The 27,025-nt window shown below is 63.5% G+C and overlaps 1 protein-coding gene across 5 annotated transcripts; it reads left to right on the forward strand.

Annotated features, from left to right (window-relative positions):
- The first annotated feature begins 259 nt into the window (after window positions 1–259).
- ADGRG1 (adhesion G protein-coupled receptor G1) lies at window positions 260–26,781 on the forward strand. Of its 5 annotated transcripts, none has more exons than XM_062176906.1 (15): window positions 260–351; window positions 8,153–8,297; window positions 15,400–15,485; window positions 15,957–16,379; window positions 17,279–17,411; window positions 18,416–18,563; window positions 19,150–19,281; window positions 19,824–19,940; window positions 20,044–20,089; window positions 20,224–20,327; window positions 20,849–20,967; window positions 22,003–22,271; window positions 22,388–22,496; window positions 23,528–23,796; window positions 25,319–26,781. In XM_062176906.1, the coding sequence occupies exons 3-15, from the start codon at window positions 15,422–15,424 to the stop codon at window positions 25,447–25,449; spliced, it is 2,064 nt and encodes a 687-aa protein (XP_062032890.1). In that variant the 5' UTR covers window positions 260–351; window positions 8,153–8,297; window positions 15,400–15,421; the 3' UTR covers window positions 25,450–26,781. The 5 variants fall into 5 exon arrangements, with proteins under 5 accessions (XP_062032890.1, XP_062032891.1, XP_062032889.1 ...); XM_062176909.1 differs by lacking the exon at window positions 260–351 and adding an exon at window positions 7,861–7,942; XM_062176907.1 differs by lacking the exon at window positions 8,153–8,297 and having other exon boundaries at window positions 260–366.
- Window positions 26,782–27,025: the final 244 nt, after the last annotated feature.

Consider the following 27,025-nt stretch of genomic DNA (forward strand, 5'->3'; position numbering starts at 1 on the left):
GTGAGGGTTGAGGCTGAAGTCCCCCCTTGCCTGGCGCTGAGTCACGGGCATCCCCCAGGGTCCCAGCTTTGGCTCTTTCAGCCCTACTCCCTTTCAGCGTCCCTCTGAGAAATCCATGACTCACGTAGCAGCCTCCGTCATCCCCAGCCAAGCTCGGGAGGAGGGAGGAGCCAGCCGGGGCAGGAGGGAGGTGCCCGCCCGCCCTGCCCTGCCGCAGGAGAGGGGCTGGAGCCTCCCACGCGCCTCTGTTGCCAGAGCACTTGGCAGGCGGTAGGGACCAGGAGCGGCCTCAGAGGTGGACCCTGCAAGGTGGGCCGGCCAGCTGGTCCTACACAGGCCCACCCACACCAGGTACCTGGCTAGCAGGTGGGAGGAGGGACAGTGTGTGTGTGTGTGTGTGTGTAGCTGTTGAACAGTGGTTTGGGGTGGTGTGGGAGGAGGAATTAAGGATCTTGGTATCTCACTGGGATCCAGCCCAGATCAGCATGGCCGTGGCGAGCTCTCTAGGGCTTGGGCTACAGGAACAGGGAGACGCCTCAGAGGCGACAGTGCTCAGGAGGTGTGGCGCCTCCTAGAGCCACAGTCTCCTGGTAGCTGGGGCAACGGGTTTATAGTGGAGCCGCCGGCAGGCTGGGCTGTGCTCTCGGGTCTGTGAGCCGGCCGCTTCCCTGGTAGGCGCGGGACAACTGGGGCTCTGGAGGGCAGAGAGGGCAGGCACTTGTATCAGTTCCCACAGCCAGGCCAGGGAGGGTGTGCCAGGTGCCGGGCATGGGCAGGGCTGGGACGGGGACCCCCAACCTAGCCAGGGGCGTTCCAGCTCTTTGTCACCTGGAAGGACAGGGCCCTAGCTGCAAGGTCCGAACGCGGGGCACCTCGGGAGCCGACGCAGAGGTGGGGATGTGTGGGCCGAAGGCTGGGAGTTCAGAACTCGGGGCCGCCGTCTGCTTGTGACCGATAGAGCCTTCCTGAGGGCTCCTGCCTGGCCCCTCCCTTTTGTGTGGGGCCCAGATGGGGTCTCCCAGGGGCAGGTCCGGGCCCTTATTACTGCAAGGGACTGCGGGAGGAGTCGATTCCTCTCCTGAGCAGCCGCCGCCAGGATTAGCTGGGCTGGGTCAGAAGACCTTCTGTGGCTCCTTCAGGGGCCAAGGAAGATTTTCATATACCCACTTATGGAGCGCCTGCTGTGTGCACCGTACTATTCCGGAGAGCCAGAGGGAACGACATACGTATGGTCTGAGTGGGCTCCCCAGCGCCCAGGCTACAGGCCCCGCGGGGTCTTTCCTGCCAATGTCTGGGGTGGGACTAGCACTTGGGGGCTGCACTGGATTCCTGGCTTTGCTCAGGGACCTGAGGAACAAACCTGCTTTCTTCCAGGCATCACCATGCGTGGCCAACTTGCTTTGCCTCTCCTCTGGGCCTCAGTCACCACAGCTGTTAAGTGGGTGTGTGGGGTGATCCTAGCTGCCCGGCCTGCCTGAGTGTTAGGTTGCGGGGAACCGGCTTCAGGTGCGCTCTGTGTGAGAGGGCGTGGCTGTGGGTAGGGGCCAGCTGGCCTGGCCCCACACTTCCCTCAGACACACAAACAAGGTAGTTAGATGGCGAGATGGATGGCCTGATAAGCCTGCCCCCGAGGGCCTGGACAGGGACAGCCGGGCTGTGGGACAGGTAGAGAGGGAGAGGGGCTGCTGTGTGCGCGTGAGCAAAGGGGCTTCCTAGCAAGGAAACTGTGTGAGCAGAGCTTGTGAGCCGGTACAGGAGGCCTGGCCTGGGGGCAGGTGGGAGCCCAGGCCAAGGGAGACAGCCATGAGAAGCGCCCCAGGCCACGCCGTCCTGGTCAGACCTGCCTTGGGCCGTGGGCCAGGCAGGGCTGTGCTCATTTCAGGCAGGAGTGGGGCAGGGCTGTGGGACAGGCCACGGAGGAGGCAGGGGGCTGCTGAGGATGGGGTGGGTGGATGCGGGGGGGGGGGGGTGCGGCACAGCCCGAGCCCAAGGCTGCTTCTCCTGATGCGGAGCCTGGACAGGGGTCCACGCCCCAGCCCTGTTCCAGGCCGCCCCGTGCACCCTGCCTTCTGCCTCGCAGCAGATGGGGGCAGCGTGTGAGTAAACCCGGCAGCTGGGGTGACCAGACTCCAGGGAGCGGGCAGATGGCAAGCAGGGGGCAGGGCAGAGCTGGCACAAAGGGGCCTCTCAGACGGGGTGGGTGGGGCCCTGGCTGGCCTCAGCCTCCTTAGCCTGCCTTCCCCTGAGCCCCAGCCCCTCCTCCATTCTGTGGTCCTCATGCCCCATCTGGAACTCCCAGAGCCCTGCAGGTTCTGGACTTGGGCCTGGGCTGCCGGGGAAAAGGGCTGGGGGAGGCAGAGAAATTGGGATGCATTTTCTGACCACTGCTCCGTGTTGGCCAGCCCTGGTGCGAGGGGGCTGGCTTCCCCCCCATCCCCCCTTCATCCCCCCCCCCAACTCTTCCTGACAGCTCAGCCTGGACTGGAAGTGTCCTGGGCCTTCTCTGACCTCGGGCTCTGCTGGGCAGGCTGTGCCCACTTTAGAGATGAGACCACTGAGGTAAGGAGGCCTGTCCAGTGTGGATCCTGCCTCCTGGGGGCCCCAGAGCCTGGGCTCTGATGCACTGTGCTCTTCTGCCCCTCCCGGTGGGATGGGGGCTCCCCAGCCTGGCCAGGAACCATGCTGGGTGCCAGAGGACAGGCACCCTTGTCTATGCCCCATCGCTGCCCCTGTCAAGCCCACGTGCCTCCAGGCCGACAGGCCCGAGAGAGAGAGAGAGAGAAGAAGGTTGCTGTGCTCAGGGAGACTCTTGGCCTTGTCCCTCTCTGGCTGAGTGAACGTGGGCCTGTGCCTCAGTTTCCCCACCTGTGAACTGTGGAAAACAATCATGTCCACTTGGCGAACCTGTTGTGAGCATTGAGGGGGTTAATGCAGGAGAGAATTTGGAACCTTTGTCGTGATTGTTCCCACTGAGCAGGTGGGCATGCTGAGGCCAGAAATAGCTGGTAGGAACGTGGGAGCTCTCCCCCCGTTCCTGCTCCTGCCAGGACAGCTGGCACCACCCCTCGCGCCCGACTTGTGCTTCGGCGCGGAGGCCAGTGTGCTGGACGTGGGCTCGTGGGCTGGCGCCTGCCCTGGTGGTTTGTGGTGCATTTGGCATTTCCAGGCAGACAGAGATAAAAGCTTGGAGCTGGCGGAGCTTCTGGGCACTGGTGGACAGGCCTCTGTGCATTAGTGGGCGATGGCCCGCGGACACTGGCTCACCGCCGGGAGCCTGCAAAGGTGGGCAGTGCTACAATCCTGGGGCTCCAGCCCAAACTCCCAAGGCTGCTCACGCTTTGTCCAGCACGAGACATGGAGAAACAAGCGGCTCCCATTCCCTCCCATCCCCTCCCATCCCCAGGCCCCTGGCCTGGGACCTCAAGGCCCACAGGGCGGGCGGACCAGCGTTGGAGACTTCCCGCCTGTTTCCCGCGGCTCCTCTGTACCTCAGTGTGCTCACGTGCACAGGGAGATAACCGTCCCCCTCGCAGGGCTGGTGCAGCCGTGGTGCAGCCTGCTTGGAGCTCAGCGCAGGGCTTGGAAGCCTCAGGCCAAGCTCTTAGCATCTGGGCTGGGGTGTGACTGAGTCAGAACCGGGTTTTAATCCTTGAATAGTGACCTTGAGTGAGTGGCTTAATTTCTCTAAGCCCTGTGACTCGGGCCGTAAACTGGGAATCAAGACACCTGGAGCTCTGAACTCTAAGTGGGTCTCTGTGGGATGTGCTGGGGAGCCCACGAGGAGCAGACCCCGCCCTAGCCCACCTGGACTCCGGCTTCTCCATCCCCAGCTCCGCCGCCCCCGCAGGCGGCAGCACAGGAGGTGGTTAGACCTGTGGGTTCCGGGGCTGCCTGGTTCTGTTCCAGCCCACTCAGCTGTGTGACCTTGGGCAGGGGTATTAACCTCCCTGGACTTCATTTTCCTAATCTCTAAGATGATGAGGGTAGTAGTACCTTGGGAGGATGAAGCGAGCTGATTTTAACTGCCAAGTGCGGGGTCCACTTAGGCGTTGCTGTCTTTGCCACTGTTTGGGGCGACTCCCCAGCCCAGAGCGGTAGCTCCGTCTCCCCAAGATTCTACTGGGCAAAGCGCATTTCTAGAGAGCCGCCCTCGGATGCACGTACCCGATGGGGCCTGAATCTTCTGACCTGTGGAGATGTCTGGCCTGGGGCGCCTTCCTGCTCCCCATGAGGAAGGCCTGATTGGATTGGCCACGGTGCTGGGCCTGGGGGAGAGGTCTGGGTTCGAGCTGGGCTGGGTTCCTGGGTCTGGCTGCACTCTGTGGTCGCTTCTCTGCTGCCCTGAGCTCCCTTGGCCCCGGGGGCTGGGTGCGCATCTGACCCTCCTGGGGCCCTGGCTGGGTCTGGCTCTCAGGGGGTGGCTCTGTGATAGCACCTGGGTCCCTGGTCCTAGGGTGGGGAAGTGGGGATGCCACTGCCCAGACCCACCTGTCTGGGTGATGGCAACTGCTGGGGGGAGCCAGAGGCTGGCGGGGGCACTGAGTCATGCCTCTGCTCGCGGCTGCTCCGCCCTGTCACCACCTGGGCATGTGCCAAATGACAGGGCAGCGGGGGCGGGGGAGGATGGTGCTCACAACCCAGCCTCCCAGCAGCTCACACGGCGGCGTCTACAGCTCTTGCCGACAAAGACCCTCATTCAAAGTGGGTGCCGCTGCCCTCTAAGATCGTAGCATTGGCCCCGTCCCTCAGCTCTGGAAGCTGCCGCTGGGCGCTCGGTGGTAGCAGGGACCTGAGTCCAGGCCTCCCGCCCCCAAGTCTGGGATTTTTCCCATGGAACTGTAGAGGGCTGCTGTTCCTGGGGGGTAGTGAGCTCCCCATCCCGGCAGGAGTTCAAGTTCGGCAGGGAAGTTTAGCAGGGAACTTGGGCATCCTGGGAGGCTCCTCTTCATGGTTCCTTCCAGCACCCCACGGCTCTTCCCCCTCCCACACTCCCGCAGGAGCCGTGGGCAGGGCTGGAAGGAAGCCCCATGCGTGGTCTCAGCTGTGTTTACCTTCTGCCTGTGCGCTGGGTGGGGCTCCGGCTCCCCTCTCACCTGAGGCCAGGACCCAGTGCGGAACCCCTGGCCAGCCATAGAGGGGAGGACATAGTGGGCTCAGGAGTCCCAACCCTGTCCCTGGAGCGAGAAGCTGCAGTGGTGGTCCCAGACCACAGCAGTGTAGGCGTGAGTGTGGTCTGGCCCCAACCCCGCCTCTCTGGGCCTCCATGCCCACCTGGCTGGTGCTGCTCACTCTGTGTTATAAAGATACCAGAGCCTCAGTTTCCATGGCTGTAAAATGGTACGGTAGTAGCTCTTCATAGGGTGGCCAGGAGTTACGGGAGGTTGGGGGCGGAGTGTGCGGCTCACGTTCCTGCGTGGTCCTCTTCCTGCCCCAGCTCCCTCCTAAGTCCCCTGCAGGCCAGTCCATGGGGTGTCCCTGCCCTGTGCTCCTGGACCCCCCAGGAACCCCCTGCCCGCAGACGCGTGCCGCGTCCCCTCCCTGCTCCTCCTTGGAGAGCCCATGGCGAGCCCAGAGAGCCACTTTGCATTTGCAGCAGCGGGAACGTCACGTTCACCGGCAAATCTCCCCGCGCCCTCCTTAGCTCTGAGCCACGGAAGCGGCCTTCAGTCCGCGAGGGAGCCGTGCCTGTGCCTCCGAGAGAGAATGCAGAGTTTGGTGCTCAGATTCATTTGTGGTCCCAGACACTGGGCTCCAGAGGCGGCGAACGTGTGTCTAAAAGGCTTGGGCTCCCAGGCTTTGGCACTGCAGGACTTCTCAAGGCCTTTGCCAGAGAGCTGTGTATGGGGAGGGAAGTTAGCCTGGACCCCATCCCTCCTCTCAGGCTGTGCACCTCTGTTGGAGTCCCTCTCTGGCCAAGCAGATGGTGCAGGTGTGAGGCCCTGAGCCTGGTAGGGGCTGGGGAGTGAGGATGGCTCAGCGCTGGGCCCTCTCCTCCGTTGCACCTGCTGTGAGTGGCACATGTGGGTTGGGCTGAAAGAACCAGGAATTGATGCTCACTGGGGCAAGACTTGGCGCCTACCAGAGCCCCAGCCCATCTCATGTGTTCATTCATTCAACTGACAGTCGCTGGTCACCTGCTGTGGCCCCGGCGCTGTGGGAGGTGCTGGGGATGCCAGTGGAGAGCGAGACTCCGGAGAGCTGGGGCAGATGCAGGACACTGGGTAGCATGCAAATCGCAGGGTCATTTCAGGGGGTTGGGTGCCGTCAAAACCACAGACAGGGAGGAGGGTGAGTGGTGCAGAAGATAATTTTGATGAGGGGGTCCTGGAAAGCTTGCCAGGGGCAGGGGACACGGAGTGAAGGACTGGGAAGAGCCCTGTCTGGGAAAGGGTTCTGGAAAGAATGTGCTTTGTTGTGGGGAGAGCATGTGCGAAGGTCCTGTGGTATGTTAGAGGCTGGAGTTAAAATACAAGGAAAGGGCAGGGCGGCAGTGGCTCCCTGAGCCTCCATTCTCTGGCTTCTAAAATGAGCTTCACTGCTTATGTCCCCAGCCTCCTGTCTGGCCAGGCGGGTTGGAGATCAGGGAGGAAGCGGGTGGTTGATCTCTTGGCTCTGGGCAGCAAGCAAGCGGGCAGGACGTTTAGCGTGTGTGTGGGGGGCTGGGGGTGCCGAGCCTGTTCGCCTGGGCGTCACGGCCATGCGGGAGCAGCAGCGCGTGCGGCCTCCCCGGGGCTCGTGCACCGCAGGCGCTGGAATCCTTTCCGGGCGAAGGGTCCACCACAGAACAGGAGCCCCTTTCTTTGCTTTCTTTTCCTCTTCCTCCAGGGCCAAAAATAGCGCCTGAATAGAACAGGCAGCGAGACAATAGCAGCCTCCCAGCCGGAGCCGCCGCCTGGCTCTGGTCCACCCGGGAGGAGGGGACCGGGAGGCTCACCATCACCACGGCACCAGGCCCTGCCGCCTTTCCCATGGCCTCGGCCAGGAGCCGGCCCAGGGTCCCCATCCCCTGGGGAGGGATCGCCAGTGGGCCTCCCTGGGGAAGGGCTGGCAGTGCTCGGCTGAGCCCCCGGAGCCCCACGCTGCCGCCGCTGCTCTCCACTGAGCCGCGGCCAGTGTAGCATGCAGAGGCCAGGTTTTTCACCTCCTTCCCCTTGGACTTGTGGGTATAAAGGACCTTTCAGGGGCCAAAAGATGCGCTCCTCTTGGGTGGGAGTGAGCTCCCTGTTGCTGGAAGCAATCACAAAGTCTGGGCATGGGCTGAGGTAGTCACACAGCAGATGGATGCTTGCTCGGATGGCTTCCTGTGGCGGAGGAAGTGCCTGCTTGAATTCCACATGCCCGTCTTACCTGCCAGGCGGTCTCGAGCCACCTCACCTTCCTGGGCCTGTTCCCCAACAGTAAAATGAGTTAAAACACACGGTCACTGTCTTGGGAGCCTTGGCTCTATCCTCTGCCCAGCCCAGGCAGCAAAAGAGGGATGGCCCACTCCTGTCCCTAACTCCCCCCAGGAGGAGCCCTCAGTTCCCGGGCTAAGTCAGAAGGGGCAGTTTTGATGGGCAGTGGCCATGTGGGAAGGCTTCCTGGAGGAGGTGGGGCCTGAGAAGTTTTCTCAGGGCTGTAGGGTGTACATTCTTAGCTCACAAAAGCCTATAGTGGCGGTCGGAGCAAAGCCATGGCTGCTCGCCAAATCCAGCCGCCGATCTGCAGAATCTGGTCACAAGGCGGGGAGGGGGGTGGAGGGGGAAGGGGCACTGTGTTCTAAAAAGATTTGATTTTGAAGGAAATGTCCACCAACTGGCAGAGTTCATGTACACACCCAGTGTTGTGCTTCTCTTGGGAAACGAAAGCTCTGGTCTTTGAGACCTCTCCGGACAGGCCGCTGTCCACTGCCTGCTGCCAGCTGCCCACCTGGCCCGGCTGGCATCTGGGCTCGAGGGCCTGGGTACGTACAAGTTAGGGAGCAGGCGCTGCCGTGCTGGGTCCAGCCCGCCGTGACGTCTCCCTGCAGCTGCCAACGGTTGCCAGGGGAACGGTTGCCAGGGGCCGCTGTCACCTGCGCCCCCCCTCTCCTGCTGGCTGCCCCCTTTGTCTGAAGCTCCAGTAAGGGGCTGGTGGCCCAGCCTCAAAGTCCCTTCTGTCCCCTTCGGCTCAGGGAAGGGAGGGGGAAGCTGCCTCCCCACCCCAGCGGGCTGTTGTCTGCGAGGAAGGAGAGCCCTCGGCGCACGCGGCCGGCCCACCCTCGGTGCATTTGTATCCGCCTTGGGCCGCGAAGGCAAAGGCTGCGCCCAGGCATCCAGGTAGGACCCCCTTCCCCCAGCCCCGGCTCCGCCATCCCCTTCCCTCCCCCTCCCCTCTATTGCTTTTCCTCTTTCTCCTCTCCCCTGTTGCCCCCCTCCTCTCCTACCCCCTTCGCCCCAACAGGGATGTGCAGCTAACGGGGCTGGGTGGAGCTGGGGATTGGGGGTGGCCTGGGCTGCAGCTCAGGGTCCAAGATAAGCCTCCTCCCGGTGCTGGGAGGAGGCATCCAGGGCCAGGGGAAGGCTGGCGGGGGTTGAGGGGGCCCAGAAAGAACCATCGGGTGGGGCTGGGGTCCAAGGTCACCTGGGCAAGTTCTGATGCCCCCCCATCCCAGCCTGAGCCCTTGGGAACATGGCATCCAGCTTCACCCCCACAAAAGGCTTTTGCACCGTGACTTGTAAAGGGAAGGCCTTTCTCACAGGCAAGTTCAAGTTCAGGCGGGAACCGGCTTGGGCACCAGGAGCGTGGGTTCTGGAGCCTGCCCTGGGCTCACGTCCTGCCTTCACGGCTCCCCAACTGGGCAACCTTAGGCAGGAAGTCCTCGTCCCCTCACTGTCCTTATCTGTTCGATGGGCACCATGCTGCCACTTGTCTCAAAGGTTTTGGGGAGGCGCAGTTGTGTTAACACAGGTGCTAGGCTCAGGAACCTGTCTTCCGGTGTCACAGAGCTTAACTGATATCCACTAGGTCCCCGGAAGCGGTGCGCACACTGCCCAGGGGGCGAGCAGACAGCAGCTGGAGGGCGTGGGGTGTTCTGCTGTGTGTTCAGTGAGCTGGAGTGGGGTTCTGGCGTTGGGGGCCTTGGAGACAGCCCCAGGACCCGTACAGAGGGGGACAGCTTTGTGTCCTGCCTGCCTCTGAACCCAGGATCGAGGACAAAAGGAAAGGAGAGTCGGCGGCCCACTGGCGGCAGGCAGAGGGTCCCCCCTCCAAAGCCGGGCTGCCGGCCAGGCCTGGGGAGACCAGGCTGCAGCCCCCACAGACCAAGCTGGGCAGTAACTGGACTGACCTTGTGGGCCTGGCCTTGGCTAATGTGGGAGCACAGATAGGGAAGGGAACTTGGGCCAGACAGCTGCGGTTTGCGGAAAGACAGTCTGGCCAGGGCGGAGGGGACAGCCCAGGTCCCCCTCGCCCCTCGCTGCAGCTCAGAGGTAAGCCCTCCCCTCCCCTGAAAGCCACTGGTGGGGCCCCGGGCTGCAGAGAAGGGAGCGAAGCTGCCCGCGGGACAGGAGCAGGCTGACCCCGCACAAGGCACAGACCCAGGGTTGTGGGCCAGTTGGCGGCAGAGCTAGGCTGCACCTTACCCCCTCTCTCCTGCCCGCGCCGGGTGTGCACGCTTCCAGGTGCCGACTGGCGTGGGGCTGGGGCCTGGGGGCTGCTCTAGGACAGGGCTAGATCCTGGACGGAGCTGGCCAGCACTGCACCAGAGTCGTGGACTGCTCGTGGAAGCCCCAGTGTCTGAGCACCCAGCCCCGGGCTGCGTGAATTCTAGGGCAGCCAGACCTGGAACCCCATCTCTTTCCTCCTCCTCTCTCGGGTTCTGAGTGTCTTCAAGCAATGCCACACCCCCTAGGGGCTTCATTCTCACCTCCTCTAATCTCTCCCTTCGTGGTCATCTCTCCTCCTCTCCATCTCAACTCTGAGTGTCTCAGCTGCTTGAGGTGGGGCCGGAGGTCTGGCCGGGGCTGACCTGAAAGGAGCGGCCCCCTGGGCTGGGCCTGGCCAAGCCCCTCTCCCCAGGAGCTGCTGCTGTCGGCTGAGGGAGGTGGGGTGGGCTCGCGGGGGACCTCTCGCCTGGAAGTGTCGGGGATGCTGATGGGCGACCCTGGGGAAGGCTGTGGCCTAAATGGTTCCCGCAGTCCATTTCATGCCGCTAATGGCCTTGGGGACCGCTCCGAGGGGAGGGAAGTGACCGGAGGCTGGGAGGAGGCAGGCTGGTCTCCGTGTGGCATCAGGATTGCTGGGAACTGGTGTTCGTGTTGCTCACAGGTGTCGCTGCAGAACGGGCTCCCTCAGATATTGGCTGGGAACCTGTGCCCACCGAGGTGCCACTGCAGGGCTTAGCAGAGCCTTTGGGGCGCTAAAAGCTGGCAAAGCAGGGCCCCTGGCCCCCAACGTTTCTCCCACTTGGGGACCAGGGCTCTTGCTGTGGGAAGATACTCATGGTAAAGGAGGGGAGACCGAGTCTCAGAGCGGGCGGCGGGCTCGGTGAGCCGCAGCAGCCGACAGCATGGGCTTTGGAGCTGGGCAGACTCGGGTCTGTGTCCAGGCTCGGCTCCGTCCTAGCTGTACGGTCCTGGCCGTGGCTTAACCGCTTCAGGCTTCAGTTTCCTTTGCTTTACGGTGGGGATCTCGGCGGCGTTTGTGCTATAAGGTTCTGCCCGAGGTGGTGGTGGGGGCTGAGCGGTGCCAGGCACGCACCCAGCACAAAGGGGCGCTGTGACTCCCCCTCCTCCCTGGGAGCCTCCAGAGGTGTGGGTGCAGGGGCCCTTGTGCATGGGCCATGGGTTGGCATCCCGGGTTGGCGGGGGAGGACCCGTGTGGGCAGAGGCCTGGACACAGGAGCCCAGGGCCAGGGCCCCCCCTCCCCGGTTGAAGACGGCTGGCCCCCGGGGTATCTGGCTCTGTGGGAGGCTGCAGAACCCCTTCACATGGGTGGGGAGCACCCTGCTTCTCCCGTGTCTTGATCTCCATGTGGACTAGCAGAGGGTTCCATGGCCCGTGGACTTGGCTGGGCTGAAAGCCACGGGAAAGTGAGGCCAGTGCCGGCACGGGCGGCCGCCCTGCAGGTCTAGAGCAGGGACACGGGCCTCTCCTTGGGCCGTGGGCCACCAGCCGCCTGAGTGAGCCACTGGCTTGATTTTATTGTCCTTTCCTGCTGAGAAATTCCTACAACCTGAGGTCACTCTGCCTCCCTTGCGCTGCACAGCTCCCTCTGGCCGGGAGGGGCGCACTGCGGTCACCTTGGTCACCACGAGGGGCTCAGGCCTCCTAGCACAGAGAGAGCGGCTCTGAGGCTGCTCCTGGCAGCTGGGGGCCTGGGGTGCTGGGCCAGGAGGGGGTATGGCTGGGGGTCCCGGCTGGGTCTGATGAGGGTGCTTGCTATGAGCTGTTGGGTACATGGTGTTCCCAAGTCATCACTTTGATTAAAGAAAAAACAATTTGGAAGCTGCTAGAGGAGGGCCGTCTCATCCCCCCAAGGAAACACCTGCGACGCTCTGCTCTGGGCCCCTCCCGCTCCCCTCCCCCACTGCCTTTTGAAGTCCGCCTCTGCAGAGCTAACCAGCCCCCCACCGCCAGCTCCTACCCGCTGCATACCTGCGCGTGCACAGGCACGCAATGCACACCCACACGGTCCCGTCCTCGCCCACCCCCTCCCTGGGCCAAGTCCTTCTGTCCTAAGATCCTTGCCTGCAGCTTCAAGCGGCCATCAGCTGGGGACAAGAGCTGCTCATCTGAGGGGGGGAGGGCTCAGTCAGGTCTCCCTCTGTCTGCTCCTCCGGCTGGGGGAGGTAGAGGCACCCTAGGGATGGAGGCTGCTTGGACCCCAAATTCAAGCCCTGCCCTCTCTGAGATGGGGCTCTGGGTTTCTCTCCCGGGCTGCAAGCTGTGGCTCCAGAGCCCTTGCCCCGTTCCTGGAACGCAGCCTGTGTGTCTGCATTTTTGCAAGCTCTGGGGCAGAGGGTCCTGACCTGGGGCAGGCTGGGGCACCTCAGCCAACTGTGTACACCTTGCGACACTTGCATGGGGCTGGCGAGCGCGTGGGGTGGGTTCTGCCGGGTCAGGCCCTGCTTCCTGGGGAGGGCACATCTTCTCAGGCCGGGCTGGGATGTGGTGGGCTCTGCAGGCAGGTGCAGGTGCAGAAGGAAGGGGTGGCGGGGCCGGGTTTCAGAGGCGCCTGCCGATGGAAGGGTTAACCCGCACAGCCCAGGTCTTGTCCGCCTCTGCCCCCCCCCCCCCCGCCCCCGCCCCGAGGAAATGGCTTTTCCAGGAGCCTGGACTGAGCCAGCGGTGACTCGTGGCTCCACACGGGATGGCAGAGGAAGTGACTCAGGCCCTGGGGAGAAAGTGAGGTGCGGGTCCCCGGCCCACCGTGCGCGGGCGCACAGGGTTGGGGCTGGGCTGCAGCCGGGGTGCCAGCCTGTGGGCCGGGTGGGGGTGCTTGGGCTCAGGTCTTGCCTCAGAAAATCCTTGGGGACTCCACGATGGGGGCGGCCCATTGTGTCGGCCTGGGCCGACCTGTTCTGTTCTCTGTGTGTTTACGGAAGCCCTGAGGTCAAGAGCAGTTGCTGCGGAAGGGGAGCTGTTGGGGGGAGGGGCGTGGGGCACCTGCACCCTCTCCCCCAGGCTGGAGCTGTCCACGCTGGGAGGAGGATTCTCGGCTGTTCCCCATTTTGCTCCTTCCTGGAGGGAACCCCTGAGGCCAGGGCCGAGGCCAGGGCTGGGGGGGGCTCCGTGTCACAATCGCTGTGTGCCATGGGCTCCAGCCTCAGTTTCCAGATCTGTAAGACGGTGCACGGGATGACAAAGGGGACACCCTTGGTGGCTGAGGCCCAGCAGCTTGGTGGCGACACTGCAGCTCCAGGGCGGACGCAGGTCCCCGAGTCCACAGGGACCCTCTGGGGCTCGGCCTCCTTAGCACGGCCCCTCCTTCCTGGCTGGGCCCTGGGGCGGGAAGCCGGGCCCACAGAGGTGCTGGGCTGTGGTGGCCTCCATCACCGACACAGCCCCTGTGTGCTGTGTGGGCGGCGGCAGCAGCTGTGTGTGCTTGGGGAGGCAGAGGTGGGTGGCGCTAAGGGAACAGGCAAGACAGCCCCCCCCCCCAGTCTGGGTCAGAATCCGCTCCCCGTCCCCCCTCCTTCAGGGCTGGGAAGTCTTCCTGGCAGGGCGGGCCTTCCCGTTGCACACCGGGAAAGGAAAGGAGGCTGGAAGAATTTCCCCTGGAGGTGCCGAGGAGGGTGAGCTGGCGCGGGGCGGGGCAGGGTAGCTGACCCCATGGCCCCTGCTCGAAGCCCTTAGGGGTTTCAATTCATCTGATGGCCCTGGTGAGCCTTGAGCTCCGCTTCACTTCTGTTCCTTTGCCCCAGGGAGGGAAGTGAGGACCAGAGCAGGTGAGTAACCAGCCCAAGGACACACAGCCAGTAGACGGGAACCTGGCTGTGAACCTGGGCCGCTGGCTCCAGAGTGCACTCCATCAGCCAGAGGTGGGGTCAGGGGAGCCAGGCCCCGCCCTCTCACCCCCTCCTCCAGAATGCTGATGGGGCCAGAGTGACTGCTCAGATGGCTGGGGGCGTGGAGGGAGCTGGTGCAGCCTCCCTGTGTCCATCTAGTGACGGGGAGCTCACTCCCTGTTCTCGCCTCCTGTGTTCTCAAGGGCCAGTCCAGGGGGCTGATGCAAGGCCTTGCTTCTAGTAGCAGTGGCTCAGATCTCAGGCCAGGGGGCCAGAGAGGCCCCCGAGTTCCAGCCAACTACCCCCCCACCCCGCGTGCGCCTGCTGGGGGACATCAGGAAGGCACTGGTCCTCTGCCTCAACCCAGACACCAGGAAATGGGGACCTGAGGCCAGAGGCAGGGGTCACAGCCAGGGGGCTGCCTGGAAGAGGTGGCACTGGACTGAGGATCAGAGCGGGCGCCACAGGGGCTGGCAGGGCCATGTCCCCTGACCCCAGGCGCTGGTCTGAGGTGGTGGGGTGGTTGCAGAAGGAATCAAGATGCTTACGGAGACACAAGCGAAACCCTGGCTACCGCAGCCTGAGCAACAGTGGCCCGTCCCCAGAGCGCTTTCGTGTCCGCCTCCTCGGGGGTCCTGGGATGCCACCAGGCCATTGCCCTCTCTGATTGCACTGATCAAGTCCCAGAAATTGGATTCCTCAGGGAGGGGCACTTGGACCGGCTCTTACTTGAGGGGCTGGGTTGGCTCAAGGGAGACCTGGTTCAGGAAAGGAGGTCATGAGCTCCTGCCTGGAGCTCCCTTCTCTTTAATGCTGCCCTCAGATGTGTACTTCAAAGTCACCTCTCCCTGGAAGTCCTCCTTGATTTCTCTGGAACTCATGTGTCACGGGGGGTGCCAGGCTTTCCTTCATCTGGTTTGTGGCAGATGATTGCATTTGTCACTGTGGTCAGACGCGGCTTCTCACAGGACGGGGATGGCTGGCTGGGTCTGTCGGCACAACTCTGTCACTGGGCCAGCTGGTGGGAGAGCGGCCCCCGCTGCCTAGCATCTGTGAGTGCCAGGCACTACAGTCCTGACCTAGGAGGGAAAATCCCTGGCCTCTGATGAGTCATTTAACCCCTAGGGCCTCAGGTTCTCCATCTGTGAAATGGACCCACAGTTGTGTCCACATCAATGGAGTGAGAACCAATGCTGCTGCAGGGGTGGAGTGGCTCAGCGCAGAGGCTGGCAGGTGGCAGGCACTCAGCTCAGCTGATGGAGGCTGAGGGCAGGGGGCCCCTCAAAGCTGAGGTTGGTGTGGGAGGAGCTGAGCCCTCAGTCTGCCATGGCCTGCTGTGCTCCAGGCCCTGGCAACTGCTTCCCCCTGGCGGCCACGATGGGAAGTGACCTTTCCCTCCAGCCCCTGTAGAGGGCGCCATGGACACGCTGGCCCTTCATTGCCTGCCCCTGTCCACCCCTCCAGCCTGTGTCAGCAGGGATGGACCGGGAGCTCCCTGGTGGGCTGACAGAGGGGTCCTGGCGGAGGCGGGATCCAAAGGAGGCTGGGAGTGACTCTGAGGGAGTTGGGGCAGGCTTCCTGGAGAGGGTGTCGCGCTCTGAGCTAGGTCTCGGGAGGGGGCGAGGGGTGGTTCCAGGTGGAAAGTCAGCGCCCAGTTCCAGATAGGGTCACGGTCTCTTCTGGGCCCAGAAACACTTGCTGGGTTTGGGGTGACTTCCACGGGGCTGTGGAGTCGCAACAGGTGACGCTGGGACTCGGGCACCCTCACCTGTCGGTGCTCAGCCTCTGGCTGCTCTGGGGAGTCTGGGCTGTTTCTATGCGGTGCCCGGCCCGCCCCGGCCTCGGGTCTCACGTCCACACCTCGCCTCCCTCCCTTACCGCAGGGCTGAGCCACAGGCTCCCAGTTAACACCGCTCCTGCTCTGTTCCAGGCCAGGACCGCCAGGCGCGAAGATGGCTGCCCAGGTGCCGCTGTGGAAGGCGCTGTTCCTGCTGAGTGTGCTCTGTCTGGTTCAAGGTCTGCCTTCCCACGGTGCCCCGGGGCTGCTGTGGTGACTTAGGCTAAGATGCCCCCATGTCTAGGATGCCCCTTGAATCCCACCACTGACCAGCCCATATGCTAACCTGCTGGGCAGGCCCAGGTGCCTCTTCCCTCCTCTTCTCTGGCAGGTGCAGCCCCACAATGCACAGCAACACCAGTTTCAGCCATGCTTGAGCATCCTTGTGCAGTGCACAGCCTGTACGACTGTCTAAGGTGGCTGTGGCTTCATTCAATACTTTGTTGCTGTTAAAAATTCTTCTGCCTTTAAAGTCATCCATTCCCAGTTTGCTCATTTCCTCTCCCATCTCGAAGCCAGCACGTCTTGAGCAGGAGAGAGGCTCATGGTTTTGTAGACCCTGTGAGGTGTAGACCCTCATGGTGTGCGAGGCCCAGGCCCAGGGCCCCTGCCCTCCTGCCAGGCCCCACCTGCCACTTCTGCCTCCTCAGGTGCCCATGGCGGGGGCCCCCGGGAGGACTTCCGCTTCTGTGGCCAGCGGAACCAGACGCACAGGAGCCGCCTGCATTACGAGCAGGCCCAGGAGCTGCACATCTCCATCAGGAACTCGGAGGAGGCCCTCACCATCCACGCCCCCTTCCCGGCAGACCCTAAGGCCTCTCGGCACTTCCCCGAGCCCCGGGGCCTCTACCACTTCTGCCTCTACTGGAGCCGGCACACCGGCAGGCTGCACCTGCGCTACGGCAGACATGACTACCTGCTGAGCCATGAGGCCTCGGGCCTCCTCTGCTTCCGGCACCAGGAGACGAGCCCGGGCCCAGGCCCCCCACTGCTCGCCACCTCCGTAAGGTCATGGTGGGCCCCCCAGAACGCCAGCTTGCCCAGGGCTGCCGCCTTTACCTTCAGGTTCCACGGTGAGCAGCTCGGGCCCAGGCAGTGAGGAGCCGCTGGGGGGTGGGAGTGGGGGTGCAGGGCGTGTGACCCGAGGTGTGTTTCAGGAGGCCCTGGGGTAAGGGTGGAGGGGCTCCGAGCCCACCTGGAGGCCCCCAGGGGAAGAGGCAGGGACAGCGGAAGGCGGGACTGTGTGGTGTTGGTCCTGGGAAGTTGCCATCAGCATCTCCCTGCATGGTTTATCCCCATTGCACAGAGGAGCAAACTGAGGCTCCAGGGCCTGAGGCAGCTGAGGCAGCAGCTCCCCACCCCTCTGGCTGGGCCTGTGGTGGGTCTGGGAGGGCTCAGGGCAAGCTGGTTGCAAATCAGCACTCTGAGAGCACCCTCAGCCTGGCTTCCCTGTGGGCCAGCCGGGGGCTCCCAGTGCCTGAAACCAGGGCTTGGGGCAGAGGGGGCGGGGCGTGAAGGAAAAGGCTGCCCAGGCTGGCTTCATGGCACAGAGGGTGCCCACACCCCGGGGTCCCCTCCCACCCATTTGCCTCCTCAAGTCCCTTCTGATCCCCCAGGGACCCCTGCGTGTGCAGGTGTCTCGCGGGAGGGGTCGGAGCTTGGGACCAGTGAGGCTGGGGTTCTGGGGCTCCTGGAACCTGCAGGAGGCCGGGCCTGCCATGTGCAGCCAGGGGGTGCAGGGCAGGCGGGACCCACCTGCCCTGCTGGGGCTTCTGTCAGCCAGGGACCCCTCTGCCTGGCCTCACCGCTGACCCTGGGGGCGTGTCTATTTTTACTTCTCACAGCCTCAGTTTCCCTCTCTACAGGAGGGGAGAGAGGACACTGGGGGTCGGGCGAGGATTAAATAGAAGCAGAACGGGTTGGGGGCCTGTGCCACCCCGGCCCCGCTCACGTGTGTCCGCGCTCTCCCCAGACCCTCCCCAGAAAGTCTCCCACAATGCCTCGGGGGACATGTGTGAGCTGAAACGGGACCTGCAGCTGCTCAGCCAGCTCCTCAGGCATCCCCAGAAGGCGGCCAGGAGGCCCTCGTCCAACCTCGCCCACAGGTGAGCACACGTGTGCACACACACGTACCCCGTAGGCAGGAGCACACACACACCTACCTATAGGACATGCACACAGACATGCACACAGACACTCACACGGAGCTGTGAGGGGCATGGGGGCGGGGGCTGAAGATCTGCAGTGGGAGGCAGGCAGAGGCCTCCGCTGAGGTTGGGGCTGGGGCAGGGACTGGGACATCCAGCGACCGCCTTTCCACTTCCTCCCTCGGGAGTCGGGATCCAGCCCGCGGGTCGAGCCCCTCACCTGTGTGTGGGAGGGGGTTGCTGCCCAGGCTCCCAGACAGGCAGCGTCAGGTGGTCATCTTTGCATGGACGTCCAGTCCTCCCGCAAGCTAAGACGCCGTGGAGTCCCATGCGATGCGACTGTAAGGACACGGGCACTGCGTGGTCTGACCTGCCAGCCACACCCTCCCCTCCTCCCCTCCTCTGCACCGATGCGGGCGGGGGCAGCAGTTGGCCCATTCTAGAGCCCGGCAGACTGAGGCTCAGAGTGGAGGGGGCTGCTCCACAGCTGCAGTCCAGGCAGGACTGGGTCCCCTCCCACCTCATCTCCCGCCTTTCCTGCTGGCTCCAGGCCCCCGACTGCCTGGGCCAGCTGGCCACTCCCCCTGCCCACACTCAGCTCTCTCTTGGTCCCTTTTGCTGCCTCTCTGCTCTCCCTGACCCTCTTTCCCACTTTTTTTTTAAGTATTTATTTGAAACGAGAGAGAGTTGCTGGTTTATGCTCCAAAAGCCCACAACAGCCATGGCTGGGCCAGGCGGAAGCCAGGAGCTGGGAGCCCTGTGTGCGTCCCCCGCGTGGGTGCCAGGGACCCAAGCACCGAGTGGTCACCTGGTCCTCCCAGGGCGTGCATCTGCAGGAAGCTGGAATGGGTGTGCGGCGGGAGCCCAGGTGCTTCCAAGCGGCCCCTCCCACCACGTCCCTGCATCTCCCTGCAGCCTGGCCCCTGCCCCTGTGGTCACCACCCCGCTCTCGCCCCTGGCAGGCAGCTGCAGAGCCTGGAGTCGAAGCTGGCCTCGGTGAGGTTCCCGGGGACCGCGATGTCCTTCGAGGAGGACCGGGTCAATGCCACAGTGTGGAAGCTGCGGCCCCAGGCTGGCCTCCAGGACCTGCGCATCCATTCTCCGCCGGAGGTCAGTGGCGGGCTTGGGCAAGTGTGGGACTGGGTCCCCCGCAGGGCGGAGCCCTCATCCCAGCCTCCGCCTGGGGCCCTCCCCTGCAGCCAGGGACTGCCTCGTGGGACTGAGGACCCTTCCTGGGCATGGGGGTGGGCACCGAGGGACTGCTGGGCACAGAGGTCCAGCCCCAAGTGCCTGCCTGTATCCCCTGCCTCCTGGGAGAAGGGGTCCCGGGTAGCTGGGAGCTGCCCACTCTGGCCCTGCGGCCACCATTGGCTAACCAGTTAGGGCTGGCTCGTGTGTGTGCATGTGGGTGTGTGTACATGTACACATGTGTGTCTACATGGATGTAAGCATGTGTGTATGTTGCGTGTATGAGCACATGAATGTGAGTGTGGATTTACATGCACAGGTGTGCATTGCACAGGTTACATGCGTGTGGGTTCAGATATACATGTTGGTGTGCATGTGTGTACATGTGGCCTGTTGTGTGTGCATTGGTGTGCATGCTGCCTGTCCCGTGCGCACGGGTGTAGATGTGTGAGTGTGTGCACGTGCACGTGCGGTCCACGCCGGCTGAGCCTGGGGCCGGGTCCTGCAGGCGGAGCAGGGCGAGGTCCTGGAGTACTCGGTGCTGCTGCCGCGCGCGCTATTCCAGCAGAGCAAGGGCCGGCAGGGCGGGGCCGAGAGGAGACTCCTGCTGGTGGACTTCAGCAGCCAGGCCCTGTTCCAGGTACGCGCCCACACACCCTTCCCCTGCCAGGCGCAGAGAAGGCAGGCAGCCACGCCCACGTCCGGGGGGCAGTGCGTGCCCTGTAAAGTCAGCCCTGGACTCTACGAGGCGGCACTTGTCCGCAGGGCCACGTCCGAGTGCCTGGGCTCTGTCCTGACTCCGTCTCCCGACTCGCCCACTGCAGCCCCTGGGAGGCGTGGTGAAGGCTCAGGGAGCGGGTTCCTGCCACCCGTGTGGGAGGCCTGGGTTGCCTTCCCAGCTCCCAGCTTTGGCCTGAGCCATTGTAGGCATCTGGGGAGTGAGCTGGCAGATTGGATCCCCTCCCCCCAATCTCTCAAATAAATTTTTTAAAATTGAAGTGCGATGTGCGGTTCTCCCTGGGAGAAATCTAAGTTGCATTGTTCTCACTAGGGTGTAAATGACTACAGGAGGAGACTCGGTCTTTGACGGCCACGTGCCGGGAGAGATGGGAGCTGAGAGAGTCTAGGGGACGGCTGGGCCTCTCCTCAGCCCTGAGCCCCCTCCCGCCTCCCTTCTCGCAGGACAAGAATTCCAGCCAGGTCTTGGGTGAGAAGGTTCTGGGCATCGTGGTGCAGAACACCAAAGTAGCCAACCTCTCGGAGCCCGTGGTGCTCACCTTCCAGCACCAGCCCCAGCCGGTGAGCCCGGGCCGGGTCCTGGGCGGGGCGCCCCTCTTGGGGTCCTCTGCCTTTGAGGACTGGGCTGTAAGGGACCTGCTCTGCCCCCTTCCTGTCCCTACAGCGGAACGTGACTCTGCAGTGCGTATTCTGGGTTGAAGACCCAACACGTGAGTAGGGGGGCTGTGGGGAGGTGCGGGGCTAGGCAGCGGGGGAGGCCACCGGGCACAGGGCGGGCTTCGGAGAGGGAGCAGAGGCGGGGCCTTGGTGGGCTGGATCTGAGCCCCCTGCGGACCCTCCTCAGGGAGCAGCCCGGGGAGCTGGAGCCAGGCCGGGTGCGAGACGGTGCGGAGAGAGACCCAGACGTCGTGCCTCTGCGACCACCTGACCTACTTCGCGGTGCTGATGGTGAGGCCCGGCGTGGCCCCTGCCGCCCCACGGCGCAGAAGGGGACACTGAGGCTCAGCGCAGGCCGCTCACCCTCGCACAGCTCCTCCGCATGAGCTTGCTCTGTGCTGTAAAAATGCACATGGCTGGACCACGGCCCTGAGGCCCCAAGGTGGCCTCGGGGCTGCCAGCTCTCCAGGCTTCGCATCCCATGTTCCTGCCCCCCTGAATCTGAGGAGCCCCCCAGGTGTGACTTGAATACCTCTGGCTGTGGGGAGCTCACCCCCTCACAAGACACCCACGCTCGTGTTGAGCGTCACGGAGGAGCATGGGTCTCCGGGGAAAACCGGGAGTCAGGGTGTGTAGCCCACTTGATGGCCTGCCTGTGAGGAACACCAGGACGGACAGGGTTCCCGAGGGCCCAGGGGTGCATTTGAGAATGTGGTAAAGGCTCCGGGAGCCCAGCCGGGCCCCTCGTGGAGGGCAAACCGTCGGCGGCCCCGGGGACTCTGAAGCCAGCGCCGCCGTGTCTCCGGGGACAGGTGTCGTCCGTGGAGGTGGACGCCGTACACAAGCACTACCTGAGTCTCCTGTCCTACGTGGGCTGCGTCGTCTCCGCCCTGGCCTGCATCTTCACCATTGCCGCCTACCTCTTTTCCAGGTAGGGGGCGGAGAACGTGTGTGGTTGGGGCAGCAGGTGCTGGGGTCACAGTGCGCACACAGCATGGTGACCCGGTGGCACGCTGGGCACAGGGGTTCACGCTGGCCTCACGTGAGCCCTTGGCTTTCTAAGCATGAGCTCTGTCCGTCCTGACGATAGCCCTATGGAGGGGTGCTCAGAGAGGGCGAGCGATTGCCCGAGGTCACACAGCAGGAAGTGGTGGGGGCCATCAGGGTGGCAGAGCTTGGCATGGCTTAGACACGGGCTGGGCTCGTTTGGGGAGAGGGGACAGCCCTGGTCCCAGAGCACCCTCAGGTGTCCTCCCTGTCCTGCACCAGGAGGAGGGGAGGGTGGCTTGTGTGCATGGGAGTGTACAACACGTGTGTGCAAATATGGCGGTGCACATGGTGAGGGGGCTTAGTGGGGGATGGTGGTAAGGAGGGACGGCTGACGGACTGTGGGGAAGAGATGGGGACAGAAGCCCCCAATGCCTAATTGATTACAAATGTGCCTAAGGACATGGGGGCAGGAGCCCTGCTACCCTGCTCCTCCCCAAGGTGGCCCTGTGAGGAGCCCCTCCCCTCACAGATGAATGGAAAGTCTGAGGGGGGAGGGGCCGGCCCTAAGTGGTGCTGTGAGCGAGGACGAGGACGGTGACTCTGGGGCCTGTGGCTTCTGTTGCACCTGCTGTGGCACTGAGAATCCTGGGAAGGGGGCGGGATGTGACCCCCACCCTGCCCCCCCAGACAGTTGTGCGGTGGTGTGGACAGGCAATCATAGCACCTGGGTGCTGAGGACGCTCCAATGCCCTCCCCTAGCCTCGGGCGCCCTTGTCTTCCTTACTGCATGGCTGAGGCTGTGGCTAAGGGTGCAGCTATGGGTGCTGGGCACACAGTAGGTGCACAGTGACAAGTGGGGAACAACCGGCCGCAGCCCTTGGGGAAGCAGAGGGGTGCATGTGTGTGTGTAGCCCAGGAAGGCTCCCTGGAGGAGGAGCAGTGGGCATGCCTCCTCCCTGCCCCACCCCGGCTGCAGGAGGAAGTCTCGGGATTACACCATCAAGGTGCACATGAACCTGCTGCTGGCCGTCTTCCTGCTGGACGTGAGCTTCCTGCTCAGCGAGCCTGTGGCCCTGAGCCACTCGGAGGCCGGCTGCCGCGCCAGCGCCATCTTCCTGCACTTCTCCCTGCTCGCCTGCCTCTCCTGGATGGGCCTCGAGGGCTACAACCTCTACCGCCTGGTGGTGGAAGTCTTCGGCACCTACGTCCCCGGCTACCTGCTCAAGCTCAGCCTCGTGGGCTGGGGTGAGTGGCGCCGCAGCCCTGCGGGTCCCACGCCTGAGAGGGGGAGGCGGGGCCTGGGGCCGGGGGCGGGGTTCCGGGGTTGGGGGGAGATGGAGCCACGTGCTTTGCGTCCTCAGGCTTCCCCGTCTTCCTGGTCACATTGGTGGCTCTGGTGGATGTGAACAACTACGGCCCCATCATCCTGGCTGTGCACAGGACCCCCGAGAGCGTCATGTACCCTTCCATGTGAGTGGCCGCTTGCCGTGGGCAGGGGGAGGTGGCCTGAGGGTGTGGGCGCTGCTGGCAGGGAGACTCCCGTCGCAATCCACCTGTAGGCATCGGCCGGCAGCAGGCAGATCACCGGGCAGGGCAGGGCAGGGCAGAGCCAGCGTGGACCCGCATCTCCCTCCGCTGGGTGCCGTGGCACAGGCCCTGGCCCTCCTTTGCAGGGGGACGTGGGCGCGGGGGTTGGGAGCCTCCAGTGGGATCCCCCTGCACCCCTCTGACCCCTCCCTCCCACCGCTGATGCAAAGACTGAGACCCCGGGAGGATGGGCTGTGCTCAGAGCCAGCGCTGCCCCAAGGCACCCAGCAGGGATCGCTGGGGGGGCTGCAGCCCCGCCCACCTTCCCTCTCCTGACTCACCCGGGCTGGCAGCGGCCGTGCCTGAGCCCCGTCTGAAGCCAGGGTGCCCGAGCTAATCCTCAGCCCTTCCTTTCGCGCCCCAGTGACTTCCCCGCCCGTGTACTGTCGATAGTGTTCCTTACAAAAAGATTATTTATTTGAAAGGTAGAGTCACAGAGAGGCAGAGGCAGAGAGAGGTCTTCCATCTGCTGGTTCACTCCCCAAATGGCCACAATGGCCAGAGCTAGGCCAATCCGAAGTCAGGAGCTTCTTCCGGGTCTCCCATGCAGGTGCAGGGGCCCAAGGACTTGGGCCAACTTCTACTGCTTTCCCAGGCCGTAGCAGAGAGCTGGATCGGAAGTGGAGCAGCCAGGACTTGAACCGGCGGCCATATGGGATGCTGGCACTGCAGGCAATGGCTTTACCCACTGTGTCACAGCACCAGCTCCAACAACATCGTTTACTGAATGTTTTCCTTTATATCTTCTAACTTACACGTATTTTTAAGAAGTGTTACGGCGACACAAATAGAAAACCAGCCGTACTTGCTAGGGTCGTGAGAGGTCATGAAAACGAACACACGACAGCAGCGTGGAGACGCTGCGGCCCCCGCCCCTCCCCGCCGCAGGCTCAGTCTCCCCCCTCGGCCCGCAGGTGCTGGATCCGTGACTCCCTGGTGGGCTACGTCACCAACCTGGGCCTCTTCAGCCTGGTGTTCCTGTTCAACACGGCCATGCTGGGCACCATGGTGCTGCAGATCCTGCGGCTGCGCTCCCACAGCCAGAAGTGGCCGCACGTGCTCACGCTGCTTGGCCTCAGCCTGGTCCTCGGCCTGCCCTGGGCCTTGGTCTTCTTCTCCTTTGCTTCCGGCACCTTCCAGCTGGTGGTCCTCTACCTCTTCAGCATCATCACCTCCTTCCAAGGTAGGTGCACGGAGCCGAGCCCACCCCCTGGCCAGGGGGCCCCAAGGTGTCTCTCCTCTGGGCCTCGGTCTTCCCCTCATAAAATGGGAACGTGCTGGCTGAGTGGACAAGTCTTTGTTGAGCCTCTGCTGTGTGCGGGCTCGAGGCTAAGCCCAGGGATTAGGGCTGTGGGGTGGCTGGGACAGGGTGAAAGGGCCAGCATGCGGCCACCAAAGGCACTCTGGGCAAGCGGGGCATCACGGCAGGCCACACCACGGACAGGGCCCGGGCCGGGCTGAGGGCCTCTCTGTACAACAGTTGCGGACACTGAGGGAAGATCCAGCCCCGGGGAGGTCTGGGGCTCCTTGTTCCCGCAGCCCCAGCCACCCAGGAGCTGTTTAGAAATGCGGGGACTGCTCCATCCGGGACCTCTGGGATTCATGGGAAACAGAGCTGGACTTGGGAGGGGGAGCCCCAGGCAGAGAGGGCCCCAGGAGCCAAAGCCCTGACTGAGTTTAGGACAAGGTGTGTGCTGGAAGAACAGGAGGGGGTGTGACCAGAGGGAAGCGAGTGAGGGGTAGGGGGACAGAGGGGTGGGCTCTGGGGGGGGACAGAGGGGCTTGATGCTAAAAGGGCCCCTCCTCCACCACTCGGGCACACCCCAGGTGCACAGGTGTGTGTGCGTCCATACACACACACACACGTGCACCTGTGCAGGCCAGCTTCCCACACACACTCACCATGGAACGGGAGTGGGGAGGAGGCAGAGAGGTGGGGAAATGTGACCAAGTTATTCAGCCTTATGTTAAAGATGTATGTATGTATTTGAAAGGCAGGGTCACCGAGAGAGCTAGAGAGAGGTCTTCCATCTGCTGACTTGCTCCCCAAATGGCCACAGTGGCTGGAGCTGGGCCGATCTGAAGCCAGGAGTCTGGAACTCCATCCGGGTCTCCCAGATGGCTGTTGGGGGCCCAAGCACTTGGGCCATCCTTCACTGCCTTCCCAGCAGAAGTGGAGCAGCCGGGACTCGAATTGGTGCTCTGCTGGGAGATGCTGGCATCGCAGGCACGGTGGCTTAACCTTAACCACGGCTCCGGCTGCAGTTAGAAACCCTTGAGCCTTTCTCCCACGTGACATGAGGAGGCCTCTGTGGGTTATAAGCTAGGCCTGTCTGCCCACGCCAGTGTTTGCTGAGTGGTTAGTGAGCCGGAGCAGTGGCACTGGTCAGGGGAGCTGTGTTACCCAGTGCTGGCACAGGTGCGCCGGGAGCCTGTCTCTACAGCACAGGACGGCCCTCGGCTCAGCCACGCCCCCTTACCTGGGCCTGTTTCCTTGTTTGTCAAACAGAAGGGCCATGCTTAGGACTGGCCTGGTAGGGGCCTGCAGGGGACACTGCGGGAGGCAGTGCACAGAGCCGGCGCTCCTGGGCCCCATGGCTACTGATGGCCAGGCAGGAGGTGGTGGTGGGGGTCCGAGCCCAGGCAGCTCTGAGAGGAAGGAGCCCGGGCCCCTTGCTGAGCCGTGTGGCCCTCACCGCCCACAGGTCTCCTCATCTTCCTCTGGTACTGGTCCATGCGGCTGCAGGCCCGAAGCGGGCCGTCCCCTCTGAAGAGCAGCTCGGACAGCGCCAGGCTCCCCATCAGCTCCGGCAGCACCTCGTCCAGCCGCATCTAGACCGCCAGCGCACCTGCTCGGCGAGAGGAAGCAGGGATGCGGCCTCTCCCTACACTGCCTGCTCCGTGTGCGGCCAGGCCCGGACCATGGCGGTCAGCTGGGGACTTGAGAAGGCCCTAGGACCTTGGGGGCATGGGACAGGGCCCAGAGGGGGGTCTTGGGGATGCTCCGCGGACAGGCCCAGCTCCCGAAGCACTCCGGAGTGCGCCCCCTGCAGGCTGGGGCTGTCCCCACAGCTATCCCGACCTGGGGCTGGAGCCTGTTCTTTCCTGGCCACCTCTGGGCCCGGCGTTTGTTACTGGGGGTCTGACCTCCCAGGCCCCCGGCCAGGCCTCGGCCCTGTCTCTGGCAGGCGCCACGTGGCCACTTGCCAGCTCTGTCATTTTTTAACCTGAGCATGGCATCGCAGGGCTGGTGCTGGAGCCAGCACCTGGAGGAAGAGGCCCCGGCCAGAGCACGGCCTTAGCTCGCCTACCTCGGAACCCAGGCCTCGCTCTCTGGCAGCCTCCCCAGGCCTCTCTCTTCCTCCTGGCTCCTCCCGGCCTCCCCTTGGGTCTCCGCAGGCCTGCAGTCCCGGCGTCCCCAGGTCCAGAGCTGCACATGGGGCAATGCTGCCCACGAGCCTCCTGGTGCCTGCTGTCCGCTTGTACCAGCCGCACAGCCTGAGCCTGCCCCGACTGTGGCTGGGTGTAGACGCGTGGGCTGGGCAGGGCCGTCTGGCCATCCTGGCCTCTCTCTGAGCTGCCTCACCCTTGCTCTCACCCCAAGGGGACCCCAACCTCTCAAAGCCCTCTTGTGGCACAAACGGTGGATATTACTGTTCTGTCTGGCTTTGGTCTGGCACTGCAAAGACTAACACGAGACTCCTTCTCTGGGGATGCCAGCCTCAAGCCTGCAGCTCTCCTAAGTGGTCACCTCGGTGTCCCTGCCCCGGGCACACTTGGCTCTCCATCCTGGTTATCTCTGTCCAACAAGCATGCACTGGTCAGCGGCCAGCCTGTGCTAGGGGGTAGGGACCTGGTCACTTCCCCAGTAAACTCTTAGTGTAATGTGTGTGGCCAGGGCTCCTGGAGCTACAGGCATGGGATCAGGGAGCCATCATTCTTGGCTGGGAACCCAGGAAGGCTTCCTGTAGGAAGTGGCATTTGATCTTGCTTTCAGCCGAAAGATGGAGAGGGTGTGTGTTGTTTTTTTTTTTTTTTTAAGTACTAATTCCTTTGTCTTTTGATATGAAAAGTACATGTTTGTTGTAGAGGATTTGGAAACTGTAGAAGAGTATGAAGAACCAAAATAAAATTAGCTGTCACCATCAGCTGACACCCAGTGTGGACACGTGGGGCTTTTTCTAGGAGTTTTTCTGATACTTGTATTAAAAGGGGCATGGACACGACTTCCCTGAGGAATCGGGAAACACGAATGGGAGAAGAGGATGATAACTTCCGGAAACCCTGTGGACCAGGACAGAGGGCGGGCAATGGGGAGTGGTGGGGTCTGTGGTGCACTGGACCCTATAAAGTCCTCTCTGAGGGGCGGCAGCAGCCACCCCAGGCTTGCAGAGATGAGGCCCACGGAGCCG

The sequence above is a fragment of the Lepus europaeus genome, chromosome 19 (assembly GCF_033115175.1).
Source record: "Lepus europaeus isolate LE1 chromosome 19, mLepTim1.pri, whole genome shotgun sequence".
NCBI classification, from domain to species: Eukaryota; Metazoa; Chordata; class Mammalia; order Lagomorpha; family Leporidae; genus Lepus; species Lepus europaeus.

What these genes read in the sequence shown, in the direction of transcription:
- ADGRG1 (XM_062176907.1), top strand. Translation starts at nt 15,422, where the DNA reads ATGGCTGCCCAGGTGCCGCTGTGGAAGGCGCTGTTCCTGCTGAGTGTG. An exon ending in GCATCCATTCTCCGCCGGAG is followed by an intron (nt 18,564 to 19,149) that starts GTCAGTGGCGGG and finishes CGGGTCCTGCAG; the next exon opens with GCGGAGCAGGGCGAGGTCCT. An exon ending in CATCATCACCTCCTTCCAAG is followed by an intron (nt 23,797 to 25,318) that starts GTAGGTGCACGG and finishes CACCGCCCACAG; the next exon opens with GTCTCCTCATCTTCCTCTGG.